The following is a 22,634-nucleotide window of genomic DNA, read 5'->3' as shown; positions in this document are numbered from 1 at the left end:
CTTCTAAGAAGACAAGTTAGGAATGGTTTGGAATTAGCACATTGTAAACAGATGCCCCTTGATTTGCTCTCAAATACTTTCAGTATTCTTTCCTTATGCCGATCTACACTCTTGCATCATTAATTTGCTTCTTAAGCAAACTAGAAATGTGTTTGTGGCTGAGATTTGATGAGGTTTTAGAGATTTTATTAAATGTTATTCTCTGAGAAATTCAATGGAAAACATGAATTCAGCTAGACCATTGCAGTTGCTTATATTGTGGTCTTACTAGTGGGAAGTTTGGAAGCAGGCTGGTTAGGCAGACCAAATGAGGGGCAGTACATGAGGCAGTGATTGTAACGGTGCAGGTGTGACCTCCTTGGCAGGTAATGGAAACCAAGAAATAGAACAGCAGGTATCTGCTCAACTGGTTATCATACTCCAGAGAAATTATCCCAGGCCACATTCAGATAAGAGTGAGGATATTTTGCAGTATTAGCTGGGAGGAAAGGCATGTGTGTGTGTTGTGAACGTAGTGTTCTATCTTGCTGGAAGTCAAAAGAGGATTTATAACTAGTTGGGGTTTTCATTTGAGAAGCCAAGTTTTTCCCCCCCTGCTTTTATGTGGTGGCTTGTGGCTACTTCAGTATCTGTTTCCTTTTAATGTTTTCCTGGCCTGTGGCTAAGCAAGTTGTTTAAACAGATATATAACATTGACTTTTCCTATTATATAGAAGGTGTTCAGATAACTCATAAAGGAAAAGAAATCAATAATACTCAGTTCAGTACTAGTATAAATGTTGATATTTTCTTCAGGGTAGATTGAGCAGAAGGAAGTGAATTCACGTAAGAAACACTGGTTCTTTTTTTATGCTCTCCATCCCCACCCCCTATAATTCCTAATTGGTGAATAAGAAAACTGGATGTCTCACTTCCTTTCAGTGTCCTTCGGGGATCTGCTGTTGTTTTTATTTGAGCCATTCTATGAATTACATGATCAGACAGCAACATTGAAACATCCAGGTTAAAATACAATCTAAAATAAAGAAATATATATATTTTTATGGGTGTACTTTATTAATCAAAATTTTCTTTTGAATTCTTTCCTGTACAAGAGATTGAGTAAACTGTGGACAGTGTCCAGCTGACCTTGAGCACGAATTTCCTATCAAACTCATATACTTGCTTTCCTAATTAAAAAAAAAATTTTTTTTGCCTATCTTGAGTTACTTCTTAGGGGGGAAACACACAAGCCTATACACAGATTTTTTTTTTCAGTACCTACTTCTTGTTGTTATTAGAATAATAGAAAATTATAGTTTCTTTATTTGATGTATAACATACACTGTCGATAATCATAATTGCTGGGGATATTTAAAATGGCAATTCTATACGTCTAAATATGTTGTTTCACAAACTTATATTGAAAACATGAAGAGGAAGAGGAACCCTGGTACTAAGATAAGGTGCCTTTCCTATAAGTGCTTATTATAGTGACACCTGAACTGTGTCCTACTAAAAATGAAATAGCATCATATACTGGCGTGAGCCCTGGAGCAGGAGCGCGCAGACATAAATCCTCTCCCCATTTCTCAAGTAATTTGTCCCTGACTAGATAAGCAGCTTAAGTTCTTTGAATCTCAACTGAAAACTGAAGGTTTGGAACTAAATATCAAAAGTTTGTTACAGATGGGTAATCACGGAGAACAACAAAGCATTATCTTCTGTCCACATGCCTGATGGGAGGTTTTCCCGCGATCCTTCAGAGCTGGGGGACAGAGTAATTTTAGATACACCCTCCTCTCAGGAACTTTTATGGTCCAGTGGAAGGAGACAGGCCCAGTGCTAAGGGGTTTTTCCATTAAATTTTAATACTGGTAGAATACTTAGAAATATCATGACATCTATTTAGTTTAATATATATACTCCGAGGGCTTCCCAGGTGGCGCTATGGTAAAGAACCTGCGCCAATGCAGGAGGCATAAGAGACCGAGGTTCAGTCCCTGGGGCAGGAAGATCCCCTGGAGGAGGGCATGGCAACCCACTCCAGTATTCTTGCCTGGAGAATCCCATGGACAGAGGAGCCTGGAGGTAATGGAGTCCATGAGGTAACAAAGAGTTGGACATGACTGGAGCGACTTAGCATGCACACACATTCACTCCAAATTAAACTCAATCTAGGGAGGAAGGCTCATTCTAGACCTAACGATATTTGCCTTTTCTTTTGATTTTAGGAGCTTATTGAATGAAAACTGCCAGAGACTGAAAAACCAAACATGAGGGTAGCAGGTAAGATACTTAATTCAGTAGGAATGATTTTACTTCTTGTGTAACCTGTTTGTTTTGTGATGACTGAATGACACTATAAAAAAAAATCATTTTCTATATTGAGTGCAACTGAATATAACAAACTAAATCATTATTTAGCCTTTTTACCTTTTCAGGTAGTTGGCAAATCACAAATGGAACGTTTAGTGGATTCTGTATAAGTTTTTGTGGGGTACTTTTGTTGAAATTATTTATGCTAAATATTTTCAGTTAGGTTTTTTAATGTTTATGTCCTTATACATTAAGCTTGTTTGCCTAGTTTTATGTATATGTGTGTATGTGCACCCCATCACAGGCACTGCCATAGAAGACATTCACATTTTACATAGACACTTCCACTAAGTAGAGTGTGTCCATCCTAGGAGAGACCTTGTCATTTCTCAAAATCAAGATAGTCTTTCTTTTGATTATCATCTCATCAGTAAACAAAATATTCTTACAGGAACATCTCTAAGAGTATAGGTCTAAAAGTACATTACTTAAGCCCAGAATAAAGCAAGTTTCTCTTTCTCATATAATTTCTGCATTCATTCTAGTTCAAATTAGCTTTGTCATCTAGTCCATTTCTCTGATTCTGACAAATAATACCAAGGTTAATTGATGCATAATTATTCACTGAATGCTGATTTTATGTTTGGCATGCTTCCTAGTATTGGTCTCAAAGGGACTACTGTTAATGAAGGAATAGGAAGATTAGCTTATTAGTTTATTGCTTTTAGACTAATTAATCTCTTCTAATTAAAAAAAAAAAAGATGCTGGTTGCTTTGAAATATCCTTATAGCCATTATTCTTACAGTGAGACATTAGTAAATATTTCAAGTTTTTCTAGGTTTATGAAAAACAGGGACACTCTTGGACTAGAGCAATCCATGGCTGAAAGGAAGAGGGATTCTCGTGGATGGAATGGGAACTGTGGTGTACTGTGGGTAGGCCCTTCCAAGTCCAAGGTGGATGGTGACAGCTCTGGAGGAGCCCCTCTGCAATAGAAGGTCCATAACTATCATCATGGAGGTGCTGCTGGTATTCGCCTGCCTGCCTCTCTCAGGATCTTTTGCTTATTCTCTTACTGGTTAGTTTCTCCACCTCCAACTTCTCCGTCTCTTAGAGCTTTTGTTTTCTCCTAGTTCCTTTAATCAGTTCAGCTCAGTTCAGTCGCTCAGTCGCGTCCGACTCTTTGCGACCCCATGAATCACAGCATGCCAGGCCTCCCTGTCCATCACCAGCTCCCGGAGTTCACTCAAACTCACATCCATCCAGTCGGTGATGCCATCCTCTGTTGTCCCCTCTCCTCCTGCCCCCAATCCCTCCCAGCATCAGAGTCTTTTCCAATGAGTCAACTCTTCGCATGAGGTGGCCAAAGTACTGGAGTTTCAGCTTTAGCATCATTCCTTCGAAAGAACACCCAGGGCTGATCTCCAGAATGGACTGGTTGGATCTCCTTGCAGTCCAAGGGACTCTCAAGAGTCTTCTCCAACACCACAGTTCAAAAGCATCAATTCTTTGGCGCTCAACTTTCTTCACAGTCCATATCCATACATGACCACTGGAAAAACCTTAGCCTTGACTAGACAGACCTTTGCTGGCAAAGTAATGTCTCTGCTTTTCAATATGCTATCTAGGTTGGTCATAACTTTCCTCCCAAGGAGTAAGCGTCTTTTAATTTCATGGCTGCAGTCACCATCTTGCAGTGATTTTGGAGCCCCCCAAAATAAACTCTGACACTGTTTCCACTGTTTCCCCATCTATTTCCCATGAAGTGATGGGACCGGATGCCATGATCTTCGTTTTCTGAATGTTGAGCTTTAAGCCAACTTTTTCGCTCTCCTCTTTCACTTTCATCAAGAGGCTTTTTAGTTCCTCTTCACTTTCTGCCATAAGGGTGGTGTCATCTGCATATCTGAGGTTATTGGTATTTCTCCCGGCAATCTTGATTCCAGCTTGTGCTTTTTCCAGCCCAGTGTTTCTCATGATGTACTCTGCCTATAAGTTAAATAAGCAGGGTGACAGTATACAGCCTTGACGTACTCCTTTTCCTATTTGGAACCAGTCTGTTGTTCCATGTCCAGTTCTAACTGTTGCTTCCTGACCTGCATATAGGTTTCTCAAGAGGCAGGTCAGGTGGTCTGGTATTCCCATCTCTTGAAGAATGTTCCACAGTTTATTGTGGTCCACACAGTCAAAGGCTTTGGCATAGTCAATAAAGCAGAAATAGATGCTTTTCTGAAACTCTCTTGCTTTTTCGATGATCCAGCAGACGTTGGCAATTTGATCTCTCGTTCCTCTGCCTTTTCTAAAACCAGCTTTTACATCTGGAAGTTCACGGTTCACATATTGCTGAAGCCTGGCTTGGAGAATTTTGAACATTACTTTACTAGCGTGTGCTGCTGCTGCTAAATCGCTTCAGTCGTGTCCGACTCTGTGGGACCCCATAGACGGCAGCCCGCCAGGCTCAGCCATCCCTGGGATTCTCCAGATGAGTGCAATTGTGTGGTAGTTTGAGCATTCTTTGGCATTGCCTTTCTTTGGTATTGGAATGAAAATTGACCATTTCTAGTCCTGTGTCCACTGCTTAGTTTTCCAAATTTGCTGGCATATTGAGTGCAGCACTTTCACAGCATCATCTTTCAGGATTTAAAATAGCTCAACTGGAATTCCATCACCTCCACTAGCTTTGTTTGTAGTGATGCTTTCTAAGGCCCACTTGACTTCACATTCCAGGATGTCTGGCTTTAGGTGAGTGATCACACCATCGTTATTATCTTGGTCATGAAGATCTTTTTTGTACAATTCTTCTGTGTATTCTTGCCACCTCTTCTTAATATCTTCTGCTTCTGTTAGGTATGGTTTCTTATAATTGAGTAGGTCTTGATTTAAAATTAAGTTCTGTCACTAACTAGTTATGTGACCTTAGTAGGCAAGGGATCTAGATTTTTCACCTTGGTTTCCTTATTTGTAAATTGAAAATAGTATCTTGAGTGAGTGAATTTGCTCAGTTGTGTCCAACTCTTTGTGACTCCATGGACTGTAGTCTACCAGGCTCCTCCCTCCATGGGATTCTCCAGGCAAGAGTACTGGAGTGGGTTGCCATTAGGCTGTGCAAATGATACTGTGCTTATAAAGCATTTAGCTCTGTAATAGGCACTCAGTAAATGGTGTGTGTATATATATTATATATATGTATTTATAAATATGATGTAGATAGTTTGTTTAACATAGGCTTATGTTTAGTTTGGAATGGAATTTAGTCTAGAGTGTTCATATATTATGAACTTGGTGTTTTAATTGTTCTAATATTTCAGTTGTGAACAGCCAAGTTTTCATATATCTATTTTAAGGAATAGGGAAAGATTATTTGCACATGCCCCTGATGCTTAGAAAATGAGATGTTTAGACTGTCATGTGACATATAATCTTCCAGCCCTTGGTCTTAAAAGATCAAGAAGAAACATGCCACGTGTTAATCATTCATCTGTTTAGCGAACATATATTGAGAGTATGACATATGTTGAGAGAATGTTCAAGGCGCTTTGCTAGACCCCGTGAGGAAGAGTTCAAACCCGGTGGAATTTTATTTCCTCACATAGATGACCTGTAGTCAGTCTTGAAAACAGGAGGCAGTTTTGGGAGCGGGAGAAGGTACAGCGCAGGAGGCAGGGATGGGAACTGATTAGTAGTTAGGCTTCCTCCTTGCCATCTCATTTCTATGTTGATAGAGCATCATAAGCCCTTCTGATTACCATCAGTTCATTCACTTCCCTCCCCTGTAAGGATGCATTCCCAGTCATTTCAGGTTTATAAAATTAGGATGAACACAGCTCTTTTTTCCTCTTCCTTACCCATTAAGTTGAGTTTGGGTAGTTTCTCTGAAGAATGTGGTGCTTTGCTATTAGTGACAAAGCACTGGGCTGTGTCAGGATCCCCAGGCTCCTATTCTTGTGCTGATGCTAAGAGAGCTGTAATCTTGGACACTTGCCTCACTTGGGGACTTTGTTTCCTCAAGGATAGTGAGATGACTGTTGATCCTTCACATCAGTGTAAATGAAATTTTTAGTAACCTGAGAGGGGAATGGAGATTATACAGAAAAATATTAGTATTGTTTCTGAATAAACTAATGAGATGTCTCTGAAATTCTAAGAGGAAGAAGATGTTGTTCCTTTCTGGTCATTTTCGTTTCTGTTTCTTTCTCATACTTTCACTTTCCAAGATTTGCTTAGCTCTGGAGGAGAAAGACAAGTGCTGATTCATATTAAGCAGTTAATTAGTTAGTAGCAGTGCTATTTGTAAGGCACTCAGAAATAGTTAAAGATAGGTATGGAAGGCTAAGAGTGTTCACAGAGCTTACCATGTAACCATTTTATGAAGCAAATGAAGTAGGTGCTGAATTAAGTCCTGCAGGAGTGGGGAAGGCATGTCTTAAACTTCCTGGTGTGGGGAGATATTATTGTTCCCCAAACCAGGAGTACTTGTGTGCTCCACGAGATATGTGGGTTCCAGAGGACAGTAAACTCATTACCGTTCACTTGAGAACTCCTTGCCGAGTGGACATCCCGTCCGTTGCCTTAGTGTCTCCAGAAGGGTCAGTGTTTTTGTGTCTTCTGTATCTAGCACTGCCCTTTATAATTGAAAACGACTGGAAGTGAGTCATCCCACAAACTTGGTGTTGGTATTCCATTAGTCATGATACTTTGGTGTAGTCAGTCAGAAGTTGATAGTGGGTCATGTTTTTTTTTTTTTTTACATGTGAGAACTAAGCAGATGACTTAAAACAGTCCTGTGTCTAGGTTGCTAGCCAATTTCATACTTCCTTGATTAGCAAAGTCAATCAAATTGACTATTGGTATACTTTTTGTTGTAACTCAAGTAAAATTAAAATCCAATAATAAATATTATTAGATATTTAATAGTCTTAGGGAGTTTTAATATTCACTTATACTTTTCCATGGTAATGCATAATACAAAGTTCTGTGGGCTCATAAGTTCATGTTCAATTGTTTCTGCCCTGTATATAGGTGCTGCAAAGTTGGTGGTCGCTGTGGCAGTATTTTTACTGACATTCTATGTTATTTCTCAAGTATTCGAAATAAAAATGGATGCAAGTTTAGGAAATCTATTTGGTAAGTTTTTATTTTTTTCACCCTTTCTTGAAGTTCATTTGTGATGAGATTGTCTTTAAATTTTTATGAGTTATCAACATTGAGTCACTCTACTGTTTAATCTGTCTAGAAAAGAAAATGTAATTATATTGGTAAGTGCAATTCATTAGAATATTCTAAAATACACAATAGAAAATCTTACAATTAATTCGATATAAAGCATGAATCCTGTATTCAACATTTTGAATGTATTTAATGGGGCCTATTTTATGTGTGCCTAGGGATATTAATCATGGCATTTTAAATGCACATTCTAGAAGATATCACACCCTATTTGAATTGGCTGCTTAAAAACTTGGAGCTGATTCTAACCCTCAATTAGCAAGTGATTAGGAGTCATGATAAAACATTTTAAATAGACATAGACATCCATCTTGCTTTTCCTACCCTCATTTTCTTTCTGCAGAATTTTTCTTTTTACCAATTTCTTTGATGCTGTGTTGTAAATGTCCCACTAAAAGCTGCCTTACTTCAGTTTTAAACAAAATCTTTTAAGTTGATAAAATAAGTTAACATTTGAAATATTTGAATAAGCTTTGGCTGGGCACTGTTTAAAGTATTAAAAAATTACTAATGAAAGGTCAGACTGTGAAACATAGAAACAGTGTTTTGACCTAGTAGGCAGAGATCAGATGAAACAGCCTATGGATCTCTGGAATAGTTTATGAGTTTTGCTTTCCATAAGTTAGTATTTGGAAGGGATCCCCAAGACCTAATAAACTCCCTCTCACATCTAGTTTCAAGACTCCTTAAACCACTGTTTCTCTAAATTTTTTATGTCAGAGGAATCTCTAGGGAATCTTGATAAATGCAGGTTCTGATTCAATGTCTGGATGGGGCCTGAGAGTCTGCATTTCAAGCTCCCAGGTGATGGCTGATTTCCTCTCCAGAGACCATGTACTGGTATTGGGCTTTAAACAGTTCTGACACATAGTCCTTAATTTCTGTACGTATTTATTTTTATACATTTTCAGGTGACTTTTCTTACAATGACTACTTAAAAGTGCTTCCTTATATTGCACTGAATTCTACCTTTTATACTCCAAGTAATTTTAGTCCATTGGTCTTACTTCTACCTGTTGGATCTCTCACATAGTTAAGCTGTGGTTGTTCTCCACCAGGCCATCTTTGTCTAAGGTTTTATCTTATCAATTTATGAGATCCTCCCTTTGAACCATTCTTCTTAATGTGCTGGTTGTTTTCCTCCTAACCGTCTATTTTTTGGCACGCAACTTAAAATGAGGTATCCAGGATCAAGCGTAGAATAGTTGTTGCAAGTGTGGTGAGACATGTGTTGACTTCTGGGCTGTGTCCTGTTGCTGCAGAGGGCCAGCTTGGTTCCTTTGAGAGCACAGCTGGTTTCAATTGAAGGGTGGGGCGAAAACAGGGAAGGCATTTAGGACTTGTTCAGTGTTGCTGTGGAAACTGTGTTGTAGCTCGTTCTTCTAAGAAAGGTTATAGTAAAGGAAGATGGTTATGGGATCCTAGCTCAAGGCCGAAGGAAGTTGAAGATTTTTTTTCCTTTTTGATGTAAGGGAGAGGCTTTGGCTTGTCTGTAGTCCTTGGGCAAAAAGTCAGTGAATTACAGATCAATGGGAAGAGATTGAACAGACAGAAAAGGTACAAATGAAAAATTATTTTGGGAAAAAATGCAGTTTTCAGAGAGAAGAGATTGGGTGAGGTCACAGTGTTTCTCTGGTTTGGATCATCATCTCTAGTTTGGATGGTTTATTTGGGCATCTCAGAGATGTTCCTGTGTCTATTTCTCATCTTTGATATCTGCCTGTGTCAACACTGCCAGAGGGATTCTCTCAAAACTCTTGAACTTTCAGTATTTCCAGCTACTGCAGAGTAAAATCTAAACTCCCTACCAGAATAGCACTCAGTCCCAGCCTGCTTTTACCTTCCTGACCTGTACTTCCCCTCACCCACTTGCTCTGTCCATGTGAATGTGATCTACAGACACAGACCCTCAGCCTTTGTTCATTCTGATTTCTTGTTGTTCAGTCTCGAGGTCATGTCCAGCTCTTTGCAACACCATGGACTGTAGCCTGCAAAGCTGCTCTGTCCTCCATTATCTCTTAGTTCAGTTCACTTCAGTTGCTCAGTCGTGTCCGACTCTTTGCCACCCCATGTACCGCAGCACAGGAGGCCTCCCTGTCCATTACCAACTCCCAGAATTTACCCAAACTCATGTCCATTGAGTCGGTGATGCCATCCAACCATCTCATCGTCTGTCGTCTCCTGCTCCTCCCGACCTCAATCTTTCCCAGCATCAGGGTCTTTTCCAGTGAGTCAGTTCTTTGCATCAGGTGGCCAAAGTATTGGAGTTTCACCTTCAGTATCAGACCTTCCAGTGAATACTCAGAACTGATCTCCTTTAGGATAGACTGGTTGGATCTCCTTGCAGTCCAAGGGACACTCAAGAGTCTTCTCCAACACCACAGTTCAAAAGCATCAATTCTTTGGCACTCAGCTTTCTTTATAGTCCAATTCTCACATCCATACATGACTACTGGAAAAACCATAGCCTTGACTAGATGGACCTTTGTTGGCAAAGTAATGTCTCTGCTTTTTAATATGCTGTCTGTGTTGGTCATAACTTTCCTTCCAAGGAGTAAGCATCTTTTAATTTCATGGCTGCAGTCACCATCTGCAGTGATTTTGGAGCCCAAAAAAAAATACAGTCAGCCACTGTTCCTACTGTTTCCCCATCTATTTGCCATGAAGTGATGGGACCAGATGCCATGATCTTCGTTTTCTGAATGTTGAGCTGTAAGCCAACATTTTCGCTCTCCTCTTTCACTTTCATCAAGAGGCTCTTTAGTTCTTCTTCACTTTCTGCCATAAGGGTGGTGTCATCTGCATATCTAAGGTTATTGATATTTCTCCCGGCAATCTTGATTCCAGCTTGTGCTTCATCCAGCTCAGCGTTTCTCATGATGTACTCTGCTTATAAGGTAAAATAAGCAGGGTGACATATACAGCCTTGACATACTCCTTTTCCTATTTGGAACCAGTCTGTTGTTCCATGTCCAGTTCTAATCGTTGCTTCCTGACCTGCATACAGGTTTCTCAAGAGGCAGGTCAGGTGGTCTGCTATCCCCATCTCTTTCAGAATTTTCCACAGTTTATTGTGATCCACACAGTCAAAGGCTTTGGCATAGTCAATAAAGTGGAAATAGATGTTTTTCTGGAACTCTTTTGCTTTTTCAATGATCTAGCAGATGTTGGCGATTTGATCTCTGGTTCCTCTGCCTTTTCTAAAACCAGCTTTTACATCTGGAAGTTCTTGGTTCATGTATTGTTGAAGCCTGGCTTGGAGAATTTTGAGCATTACTTTACTGAGTGCAATTGTGTGGTAGTTTGAGCATCCTTTGGCATTGCCTTTCTTTGGGATTGGAATGAAAACTGACCTTTTCCAGTCCTGTGGCCACTGCTGAGTTTTCCAAATTTGCTGGCATATTGAGTACAGCGCTTTCACAGCATCGTCTTTTAGGATTTGAAATAGCTCAACTGGAATCCATCACCTCCACTAGCTTTGTTCATAGTGATGCTTTCTAAGGCCCACTTGACTTCACACTCCAGGATGTGTGGCTCTAGGTCAGTGATCACACCATCGTGATTATGTGGGTTGTGAAGATCTTTTTTGTACAGTTGTTCTGTGTATTCTTGCCACCTCTTCTCAATATCTTCTGCTTCTGTTAGGTCCATACCATTTCTGTTCTTTATTGAGCCCATCTTTGCCTGTAATGTTCCCTTGGTATCTCTAATTTTCTTGAAGAGATCTCTAGTCTTTCCCATTCTGTTGTTTTCCTCTATTTCTTTGCACTGATCACTGAGGAAGGCTTTCGTATCTCCTCTTGCTATTCTTTGGAACTCTGCATTCATATGGGTATATCTTACTTTTTCTCCTTTGCTTTGCACTTCTTCTCTTCTCATAGCTATTTGTAAGGCCTCCCCAGACAGCCATTTTGCTTTTTTGCATTTCTTTTTCCTGGGGATGGTGTTGATCCCTGTCTCCTGTACAATGCCATGAACCTCCATCCGTAGTTCAGCAGGCACTCTGTCTATCAGATCTAATCCCTTAAATCTATTTCTCACTTCCACTGTTTAATCATAAGGGATTTGATTTAGGTCATACCTGAATGGTCTAGTGGTTTTCCCCACTTTCTTTAAGTCTGAATTTGGCAATATGGAGTTCATGATCTGAGCCACAGTCAGCTCCCAGTCTTGTTTTTGCTGACTGTATAGAGCTTCTCCATCTTTGGCTGCAAAGAATATAATCAATCTGATTTCAGTGTTGACCATCTGGTCATGTCCATGTGTAGAGTCTTCTCTTGTGTTGTGGGAAGAGGGTGTTTGCTATGACCAGTGCGTTCTCTTGAAAAAACTCTACTAGCCTTTGCCCTGCTTCATTCTGTACTCCAAGGCCAAATTTACCTGTTGCTCCAGGTGTTTCTTGACTTCCTACTTTTGCATTCCAGTCCCCTATAATGAAAAGGACATCTTTTTTGGGTGTTAGTTCTAAAAGGTCTTGTTGGTCTTCATAGAACTGTTCAGCTTCTTCAGCATTGCTGGTTGGGGCATAGACTTGGATTACTGTTATATTGAATGGTTTGCCTTGGGAATGAACAGAGATCATTCTGTCGTTTAAGAATTTGCTCAAATTCATGTCCATTGAGTCGGTGATGCTATCTAATCCTTTCAACTTCTGCCATCCCTTTCTTCTTTTGCCTTCAATCTTTTCCAGCATTAGGGTCTTTTCCAATGAGTCAGCTCTTTGCATCAGGCGCCCAAAGTATTGGAGCTTCAGTCAGTCCTTCCAGTGAATAGTCAGGATTGACTTCCTTTAGGATTGACTGTCCTTATGACTCTCAAGAGTCTTCTCCAGCACCCCAGTTCGAAAGCATCAATTCTTAGGTATTCAGCCTTCCTTATGGTCCACCTCTCATATCCATACATGACAATTGGAAAAACCATAGCTTTGACTCTGCTGATTCTTTACCTACACATCTTTCTTTCTCTCTCCCCATCATCTGTTAATTGTTCTCGTTTTTCAAAACTGCACGAGTGCCCCTTCTTGGGAGAAATGGTATTTGAGTCTCCCTCTTTCCCTGTTAGATTGTTGCTCCTTTTTGTAAACTGTCAGTTCTACTGCTTAGTACTTATATCTCAATTTGCCCTGATTTTATTCTGCCATAAATTATAGAATTTCTTTTCTTTTATTCTTTACCATGTATTTGGCTTTCCGTACTGGAGAACAAATGTTGGGAGCAGTAATGTCTTGCTGACTCACCCGGCATCTAGCACCAGATGCTATAGATAGTACATGCTGATTGAATGGAAAATGAATGTAGATAATTGAAGATTAGGACTTTTGTGTAGAGAAAGAGTGTTTTCAAAGTAGGATTTGTTTAAGGCTGTGTTAGTTGACAAACCCCTGATTATCAGCTATGAACAAACACTGAGCTACTTTAACTAAGGCAGTTGTCTGTATTAATTTTCATTTCTCCTAGTGTTAGGAACCTGCAAGTTTTTATTGTATGTGTTTTAGCTATTTAGTTTAGGCATTCTTTGGGCAGCTGGTTTATTTTGTTGTCATAATTGAAGTTGTACTCTGTATCCATCTACACAACCTTATTGGATTCCAATCTACTGAACTGGTGAAAATTTAATTTGTGTGGTTATTTTTAATTCTCATTTCAGAATAATTGAGTAAAAATGGAGATATGGTTGTATTTGTCATTTGTTGAGCATCTAACTTAAATTTAGCTTGGCATTAAGATTGTTTCTATAATCAGTATTTTGAGGGCCTCATGAGGTTAACTGTAGTTTTTTGGATGGTGAATTTTTCCCATTTTTCAATTTATTGATTGAATAACTTACTTGATAGTTTATGTAAATTTACATTTGAGTTAATTATATAGTGCTGTTTTAGAAAAATAAGACAAACAGTTCTAGAAAAGACAAATGAAAATTTTCCCTAAAATTAGTTGAATGTACAAATATAAATTGTAATTTTTTTTAAGCAATCTTTAACGAAACTTTTTAAGATAATTATAGATTCATGTGCATTTGTAAGAAATAATATGGAGAGATTCTATATACTCTTTACTCAGTTTCCCATTGGTAACATCTTAAATTCCATACAGTATCACACCAGGACATCAATGTGGGTACAGTCTACCAGTCTTATTTATGATTGTGGCTTAATACAGGATTAGTTTTCAACATGGATACTTAACAAAAATGTGCTGAAAGTAGTCCAGATTATTTTTACATATATTGTTGCCTTCAGTCCTTACTATTCTATTAATTTATTTTTACCTTTTAAATTTAAACCATTGAAATAATATATATGTAAATCACTTGAGCTATTATTAAAAACTAAAGTACAAAATAATTATATTAGGTTTCTTTAGCCTGACTCATTGAAAGACATTCACTGAAAAAACAAATCAGAAATGTTTGTTGTTTCCTTGAAGTGAAGAACTGTATATATTGAAAGACATTAAGAATTAAAGCCATCAAGGTAGTTTGAGGAATTAAGGTTGCAGAAAAGGAGGTATTTTTGTGTTTGTATGCTGTGCCCATACTCTATAACCATCCTGTTTGATTTATGAAATGTTACCTGTTTACCCTCCAGGTGTTAAAAATTCTCAGAACTGCAGGCCAGATAGAGGACTTTTGCTTATACATATTGGATAAAATTAGTTTTAATCTGAAAAGATGTTCACAAAGGTTTTTTTTTTCCCCTCCTTTGAGCATCTTCTTCCCTTACTCTTACACAAATTAAATGGAAGTAATTTGCTCAAAAGTCTGATGATTAAGAAACATTTACCCCAGATTGTGTCCCAGTAAAGTTTTTAAATTGAATGACATTATTATTTATTTATTAATCTCTCTCAAGTTTCCCAGTCAAACCAGTTTGATCATTTTAGAGGCTCATCTGTGATTTTCCTTCTACCTCCTTTTCATCAGCCACAGTCTTCCTTTGAATGTTAGTAGGTTATTGATGTCTCTAAGATTTCTCTCATCAGCCCTCTCCTCATTTTAAATCCTCTCTTTGCACTACCTCATCATTTGCCAGTTTTCCGGTTTATATCTTCATCCCTGGTCTCATTTATAGCCGACTTTTAGACTTCCACCCAGATCATCTCAAAGTATCTTAAAATGAACAGGTCTACAGGGAACTCAGCAGCCATCCAACATCCTATCTCCTCACTAGATAACAAACATCATGAGTGAGAGATAGTGGTTTTTTTTCTTTGGCTCATGTGAATGGATGAAGGAATGCTTCTAAAGGTGGATGTCTGAGAAGTAAACTTGATTCCTGCTTTTATTTCATGCCTCCTTCAGGTCTGTTCCACAGTCTTGTCAGTGTTGCTGCCTTAGTTGTTCTGAGCCCGTCGACTACTTTCAAACCCACAGTCACTACCTTTGTTTCAGCTGCTGCCTGTTTTTTACCTGGATTACTTAAGCAGCGTCCCTGTGCTTGTGGACTCATCTCAAGTCTAGAACCCTCTGCAGTCTATTCTCCATTCTGCAGTCAGAAGAATGATCCTGAAAGCTCCCTATCCTGGCTTCCAGCTTCTCAAAGGACCAGTGGTTTTTGTACCTGTGATAACTAGACCTCAGACTGTCCCATTTCGGGGGGGATGCAATATGAGTTTGCCTGCTCGAATGAGATATGGCTTTGAAAACTGATTCTTATCAATGACTGATTATGGATAGGACAAATCCAATCGGTGAACCTATCTGATGTCAGTTTCTTTCTCTTTAAAACAGAAGTGTTAGTGTTAGTTGCTCAGTCATGTCCTACTCTTTGCAACCCCTGGCTCCTCTGTCCGTAGAATTCTCCAGGCAAGAATACTGGAGTGGGTTGCATTCCCTCCTCCAGCGGATCTTCCCAACCAGGGATCGAACCCCAGGTCTCCTGAACTACGGACAGATTCTTTATATTTTAGCCACCAGGGAAGCCCCAAGGTGATGAACAAATCAACAATACATGATAAAGTACTTGACAGAGTGCCCCATGTATGTGAATGAGCTGTTATATTATCCATGTTCTGATCCCACTGTCTTCTACGTATCTTCCTGTCATAAGTAAGGTATACAAGCATTCCTGATTTGAACAGTGTTCTAACACCTGAGCCTGATAGTATATGTTTGTTTAGGTCTAAGTGAAATTGAGACTTTCTAGTCTACATGCTCGGAGAAGGCGATGGCACCCCACTCCAGTACTCTTGCCTGGAAAATCCCATGGACGGAGGAGCCTGGTAGGCTGCAGTCCATGGGGTTGCTAAGAGTCAGACACAACTGAGCGACTTCACTTTCACTTTTCACTTTCATGCATTGGAGAAGGAAATGGCAACCCACTCCAGTGTTCTTGCCTGGAGAATCCCAGGGACGGGGGAGCCTGGTGGGCTGCCGTCTATGGGTTGCACAGAGTCGGACACGACTGAAGTGACTTAGCAGCAGCAGCACCAGCAGTCTACATGCTGTTAATCACTGGTTGCTAGTTACTCTCTGATTTTCATTTTCTTATTTACAAAAATGAGGGCTTTGGACCAGATGGTGTCTAGAATTTATCTTTCCCTTTTATGATATAATTAAGGAAAGTGAAAGAATGAGCCCCAGCAGCTTCATTTACTAATTGATCATTTTTTATTTCCTTCAAATCTTTGTCCTTATCTATGCATGTTCTTAGTACTCACAGATAAAGTTTATTTTTTGCTTTATTCCACGCATTAAACTTTTCCCATGTGACTGCATTGCCTTTATTACTTCAGTGGTACATAGTATTCTGAGTATTCTGTAGAGTTGATGACCTTCAGTTACTTAGTCATCTTCCTGTTTTTAAACATTCACATATTATTTTAAGTCTTAGCATTCTTTTCTGTTCTCTCTTTCAGTACTGGTTTTACAGGAAATTCACAGTTACCGAAACAGTACAGAACTAAAAACTATTTATAGTCAAACAGCTGGCAAGCATTTATGACACCACATGCTTATTGGCCAAATCTGGAAATGGCTATCCACAATACTGTTGATTAGCTGTATTGTATTCTCAGGTGGATCTAATGGTAAGAAACCTACCTGCCAATGCAAGAGACTGGTTCAACCGCTGGGTCAGGAAGACCCCCTGGAGGAGGTCACGGCAACCTGCTTCAGTATCTTTGCCTGGAGAATCCCATGGACAGAGGAGCCTGGAGGGCCCTAGTCCATAGGGTCTCGAGGGGTCAAACACGACTAAAGCAACTTAACATGCATAGCGTGGGCTAGGATCAAATGTTAGTGCTTTTAAGAAGCTCTAAGTGTAGATTTCTAGGTTAAGATTTACTGCATTCAGGTTAAGATTGATCAGGAAATTCTGGCTTCCTTTAACTGATAAATGATTTTTTTTTTGAAAAAACCCTCTTAATAATGACCTTTTTTTTTTTTTTTTTTCCTAATTACACCTAGTACATTGTGATTTTAGGGAAATTAAACCTTCCTACCCTCACTGGCCCTCTTGTGATCTTCCCACCAAATCTCTCAGCCTAACCTCTGAGATAGATTCATGTATATTATCCAGGACTTCATATGCATATGTATACAACACCATACAGCAGCAACACTTTTTAATAAGGCCATATAAAGGGAACTTTGAAATACTATATGATATCACTTACATGTGGAAAAAAGATAAACTCAGAGAAACAGAGGTGAAATGGTGATTACCAAGAATTGGGAGAGGGTGGAAGTCATGAGGAGATGTTGCTCAAAGGATACAAATTCCCAGTTATAAGATTATTAAGTTTGGGAATTGAATGTACAGTTTAGTTCAGTTGCTCGGTTGTGTCCGACTCTTTGCAACTGCAGCACACCAGGCTTCCCTGTCCATCACCAACTCCCAGAGCCTACTCAAACTCATGTCCATCACATCGGTGATGCCATCCAACCATCTCATTCTCTGTCATCCCCTTCTCCTCCGGCCTTCAATCTTTCCCAGCATCAAGGTCTTTTCCAATGAGTCGGTTCTTCGCATCAGGTGGCTACAGGACTGGAGTTTCAGCTTCAGCATCAGTCCTTCCAATGAATATTCAGGACTGATTTCCTTTAGGATTGACTGGTTGGATCTCCTTGCAGTCCAAGGGACACTCAAGAGTCTTTTCCAACACCATAGTTCAAAAGCATCAATTCTTTGGTGCTCAGCTTTCTTTATAGTCCAACTCTCACAGCCATACATGAAAGTGAAAGTGAAGTCTCTCAGTCATGTCCGACTCTTTGCGACCCTATGGACTGTAGCCCACCAGGCTCCTCAGTCCATGGAATTTTTTAGGCAAGAGTACTGGAGTGGGTTGCCATTTCCTTCTCCAGAGGATCTTCTCAACCTAGGGATCGAACCTGGGTCTCCCGCACTTCAGGCAGACGCTTTACTGTCTGAGCCACCAGGGAATCTCACAAATCATCCATACATGACTACTGGAAAAACCATAGCTTTGACTAGACGGATCTTTGTTGGCAAAGTAATGTCTCTACTTTTTAACATACTGTCTAGATTGGTCATAGGTTTTCTTCCAAGGAGCAAGCATCTTTTAATTTCATGGCTGCAGTCACCATCTGCAGTGATTTTGAAGCCCCCCAAAATAAAGTTTGTCACTGTTTCCATTGTTTCCCCATCTATTTGCCATGATGTGATAGGACCTGATGCCATGATCTTAGTTTTCTGAATATTGAGTTTTAAGCCAACTATTTCACTCTCCTCTTTCACTTTCCTCAAGAGGCTCTTTAGTTCTTCATTGCTTGCTGCCATAAAGGTGGTGTCATCTGCATATCTGAGGTTATTGATATTTCTCCCGGCAATCTTAATTCCAGCTTATATTTCATCCAGCCCAGCATTTGTACAGTGTGGTGATTATAGCTAGTAATATGATTGGGATTTACATTTATAATAACTGAAACTAAAAAAAAAATGTAAAGGTAAAAGCAAAATGCTCTATCAGTAATAAAATAATGCCCCCATAACTCCTCATGATTGTTTGTAGTAAATTAGGTAGCCTAAAGTTACTTTCTCACTTTTCCTCTAAAGTAATATTCATGTTTTATTTATTGTATGCTAAGTAATAATTCAAACACATTTAATAGACCTATTACCTCTATACATGTTAAAAAGTGATACTTGCCAAGAGCCTTATTCCTTCTAACAAAAATAACTTTTTTTTCCTTAGCAAGGTCAGCATTGGATGCGGTTGTACGTTGTAAGTATTTCCACTCAATATTTTACATATAGTTTATTCTTTTTCTCTTAAGTTATATGGAAACTATTTGATTGGATAGCTCGATATTTTGGGTGTTTATTTATAATGGATATTTTGTTCCATTAATGTTTTTTAGCTTCAGTATTTTAAGTATAGAAAGTACGTTAAAGGAGAATTCCTAGTTAGACTTAGTTTGTGAGCAGATATTCAGTGATGCATCAGGCATATGTGGAGTGGAAATGAAGAGTAACAATCCCAAACCTCCCACATCCTGGCTTTGTAAAATAAACCTTAAAAATAATTAGATAAATTATATTTGCCCTCAGTGAAGATCATGTTACTTGTTCCATTTATATTCATTTTTAGTTTGTTTCCTAGGAGATTGTGTGTGTGTGTGTGGTTTTTTTTTTTTTTTTTTTGAGGCTCCTTGAAACTCTTAGGGGAAAAAAAAAAAACTAGCATGTAGTTTGAAATATATATATATATGTGTGTGTGTGTGTGTGTATATATATATAATATATATATATATCTTGGTGTTTGCATAATGCCCTTTGTGGTTTGAGATATGAAGCAAACTAAACAGAATCTGTTAACATTTTTTTCTTTGGAAAAAAAATTTTTTTTTTTTTTCTCTCCAAAGCTACAAAACCTCCCAGATATAAATGTGGAATCTCAAAAGCTTGCCCTGAGAAGCATTTTGCTTTTAAAATGGCAAGTGGAGCAGCCAATGTGGTGGGACCCAAAATCTGCCTAGAGGACAATGTGTAAGTGCTTATCAATTTGGAAGTATAAGGTGCACTATTAAATTTTAGCAAATTGAATCTGAGTTTATTGGATCTTTTGAAAATGTATTGGGCATGCCTTTACTAAAGAAAAGTAAGGAGTCTTAAAGTTCTTAAATTTTGTGTGAGTATGATAAGAACATAGTATTTATCCAGCTTCATATATAGATCAGAGTTTTCCTCTGAAAGAATTTTCTATATCCCATCTGATAGTCATAGAAACAGATGGCTATTTAATTTTGATTCCTAAGTAATAGGGGAAAAGTTAATTCATTTAAATTAATTAAAATTAAAGTTCACTTCCTCAGTCATACCAACCATATTTCAAGTGCTAATAGCTACATGCAGCTTGTGCCTACCCAATGTAACAGCACAGGTAGAAAGCGTTTCCATCACTGCAGAAAGTCCAAGTAGGCTTATTTTTGTCAACTAGACTGCCCTAGATAATGAATGCTTTATCTTACAAACCAACATTTCTCATTTTAAATGTTTGAGTGCTGCCTGCTGAAGTGTGAAGTAGCCCAGTAATAACCTCAAGTCCGTCATGGCCCAGAACTGCTTGCCACTAAACTGAATGGTTTCCTTTATTGAGATGCTCTGCAGAGTATACCTTTTTGGCTTTTTTAGTCTCCTACTCCTGTGTCACTTGTCGTGAAGTTCCTGGATTAGAAAAATGTTCTTTGACCCCTCAATCTAAAGTTGGACACCTGCACCTCACTTCACTCACCCCATCAGTGTTCATCACGCCCTTGCCGTCACACATGTTCTGGGCAGTGTGTACCGTATTCTCTAATTATTCTGATGATCATTTCTAAGTTCCTGGCTCTGAAGTCACAAACCCTGCTTTTTGTTGATTGCTTCTAATCGGGTCTTGTTTGAAAAATTAGATATATGATAGGCTTTACATAAAATAATATATGTGCCATTTAATTATATAGAGTAAAGAGTGAGGTAATTTTATAGATAGGAGGAAATGAGGCAGTTTTTCCCAGCTTTTTGTCTTTTCTTTTTAATATAGAAGCGCTAACATTTTTATTCTCGCCCCTCTTTTCAGTTAGCTGTGTGTAGGATTTAGCCTCTTAGAATAAAACTTTTACTGTAAAATTAAAAGCTTGAGCCAGGTGATCCTAAGGTCCCTGCTCATTTCCTTTATCCTCATGCTGATGATAATCCATTGTTCATCCGTCGTCCTCTGATGTCTCATAATAGTCTTGCTTTACTGAATTGAAAGCATTTGGCTTTTCGAAGTTTGTAGATTTTGCATTAAGTAACATCCTTCCCATTACCTTAGAATGTTCCATTCCCCCTTTTCACCTTGTTTGGAGATACTTGATCCTGAATAATAAGTAGGAAGTTCTCTTCGAATGCCCAGCCCATTCATGACAGGCTATCTTCATCTTATCTCTGCCCCCTTGAAGCATGTAAGTTTTAATTCAAAGAAGAGATTAAACTAGTAAATAATAACAGGTTGTCTATTCACAGATTATAAGTTAAAAAGAAGAGAGAAGTGTATTAAGCAGTGGAGTCTGGTAAAAAAAAAAGTATTGACTCAGAGCCAGAGAATTTGGTTCTAGCATCATGGGCGTGTCATGTAGAATTATATTTCAGTTTGTTTAACCATAAAACTGAGACAGGCCACCTGTCCATCCACTTTTCAGGAATTTTTCTGCCATTCCTGTGAGAGAGTGAATAATTGATGGGATTTTATAGTTATGCCCCAGGCCCTGAAATCTAGTCCTTGAAATAGGGGACTGAACTATTGACCAGGTATACCTAGTAGAGAACCGGTAGGGACAATTCAGTCTAGTGCTTTCTTTCCAGTATGTTCTAATTCTGTATTGATTTTTCCATAAAAATTTTAAAGAAGTCTGAATTTTCTTAGCATCATTCATTCCATCCACTTTTTATTCAACAGGTATTTACTGAGCACAGTTCCTGCTCTCATGGAACACACAGTCTGGTAGGGAGAAGGATATTTAAGGAGTAAATGCAAAGAAATAGTTAGAAATTGTGGCACACCCTGCCCAGAGCAGCAGGGTGTGATAGATACTGATGGGGGCAGTGAGATGAGATAAAGGTGTCCAACTTTAGACTGAGTGGGTCAAGGAATGTTTCTCTAAAACAGTGATATTTAGTCTGAGAATCAAAGGATAAGAAGGAAGACCGCCAGGGGAAGACCATTCTAAAGAGCAAGCTTGAAGGCCCAACGTGGGAAAGAGCTGGAGAGAAGTGGATAACGGCCAGGTCGTTGGAACTTACAGGCCGTGTGGAAAAGGAGATGAGATCTTTTTCTGAGAGTGTTGAGAGGTTGTTGAAGGTTTTCAAAGTCTGGCATGTCTTCACTTCATTTATATTGAAGAAAATGATCTGACTGCTGGATAACATGATGAGAGAAGTAAGAGTAGACAGAGCAATTGGAGGGCCTTTCCCAGGTGCTGGCACAGTCTTTCGATTCCCCCCCTGCCACACACAGTTGGCAAGAGACTTGTTTGCATGTGTGCTCACTGAAATATGTAAGTGGATCCTAAGAATACATAAGTAGAAATTTTAATATTTTCCTACACATGCTGTAAGTATACACAAACTCATTTTGCAGACTACTAGTCCAGATCAGTGCTTCTCAGTGGGGGCAGTTTTCTCCCTAGGGGAAATTTGTCAAGGTCTGTGGACATTTTGGGGCATCAAAGTTACGGAGGTGCTTCTTGTAGAGACTAAGGATGCTCTTAAATTTCCTACAGTGCACAGGACAGCCCTTCCTCATGAATTATCAAACCTATAATATCATCGTAGACTAAGATTTAGAAACCCCAGTACAAACAAAGATTAAAATAGGGTCATGGTCATGGTTTAAAGGACAAGTAGATGCCGTCAAGATATATTATGGAAATTAGATGGATTTCAAACTTCTCATTAGTTAGAAATATTTAGAAAATCCCAGGTATAAATATGAGGTGCCACATGATACATGAATTATAGCTTTTTTTTTTTTTTTTTAGAGAATTGGGGATAATTTTTTTAGATATTGGGAATAATACTTCATCTTTTATTATAGTCTTAATGTTTATACACAAGTTATGTGGTGGACTATTTTGAGGGATTTTTTTTTCCACATTGACGAGCAAGATAGGATTTTTGGCTGGGAGG

The 22,634-nt window shown here is 38.8% G+C and overlaps 1 protein-coding gene across 2 annotated transcripts in view; it reads left to right on the top strand.

Annotated features, from left to right (window-relative positions):
• The window catches only part of FAM3C (FAM3 metabolism regulating signaling molecule C), a 54,180-nt gene that overhangs the window by 13,405 nt on the left and 18,141 nt on the right, over positions 1 to 22,634 (top strand). For both annotated transcript variants that reach the window (XM_070788069.1, XM_019958991.2), the window contains exons 2-5: positions 2,214 to 2,268; positions 7,319 to 7,423; positions 18,679 to 18,708; positions 19,349 to 19,472. In XM_070788069.1, coding sequence (XP_070644170.1) covers positions 2,256 to 2,268; positions 7,319 to 7,423; positions 18,679 to 18,708; positions 19,349 to 19,472 — 272 coding nt within the window. In that variant the 5' untranslated portion in view covers positions 2,214 to 2,255. The remainder of the gene's footprint in view (positions 1 to 2,213; positions 2,269 to 7,318; positions 7,424 to 18,678; positions 18,709 to 19,348; positions 19,473 to 22,634) is intronic.

This window comes from Bos indicus, chromosome 4 (genome assembly GCF_029378745.1).
Source record: "Bos indicus isolate NIAB-ARS_2022 breed Sahiwal x Tharparkar chromosome 4, NIAB-ARS_B.indTharparkar_mat_pri_1.0, whole genome shotgun sequence".
NCBI classification, from domain to species: domain Eukaryota; kingdom Metazoa; phylum Chordata; class Mammalia; order Artiodactyla; family Bovidae; genus Bos; species Bos indicus.
Note: the sequence above shows the minus strand (reverse complement) of the source record. Positions and strands in the feature narration are given on the sequence as shown.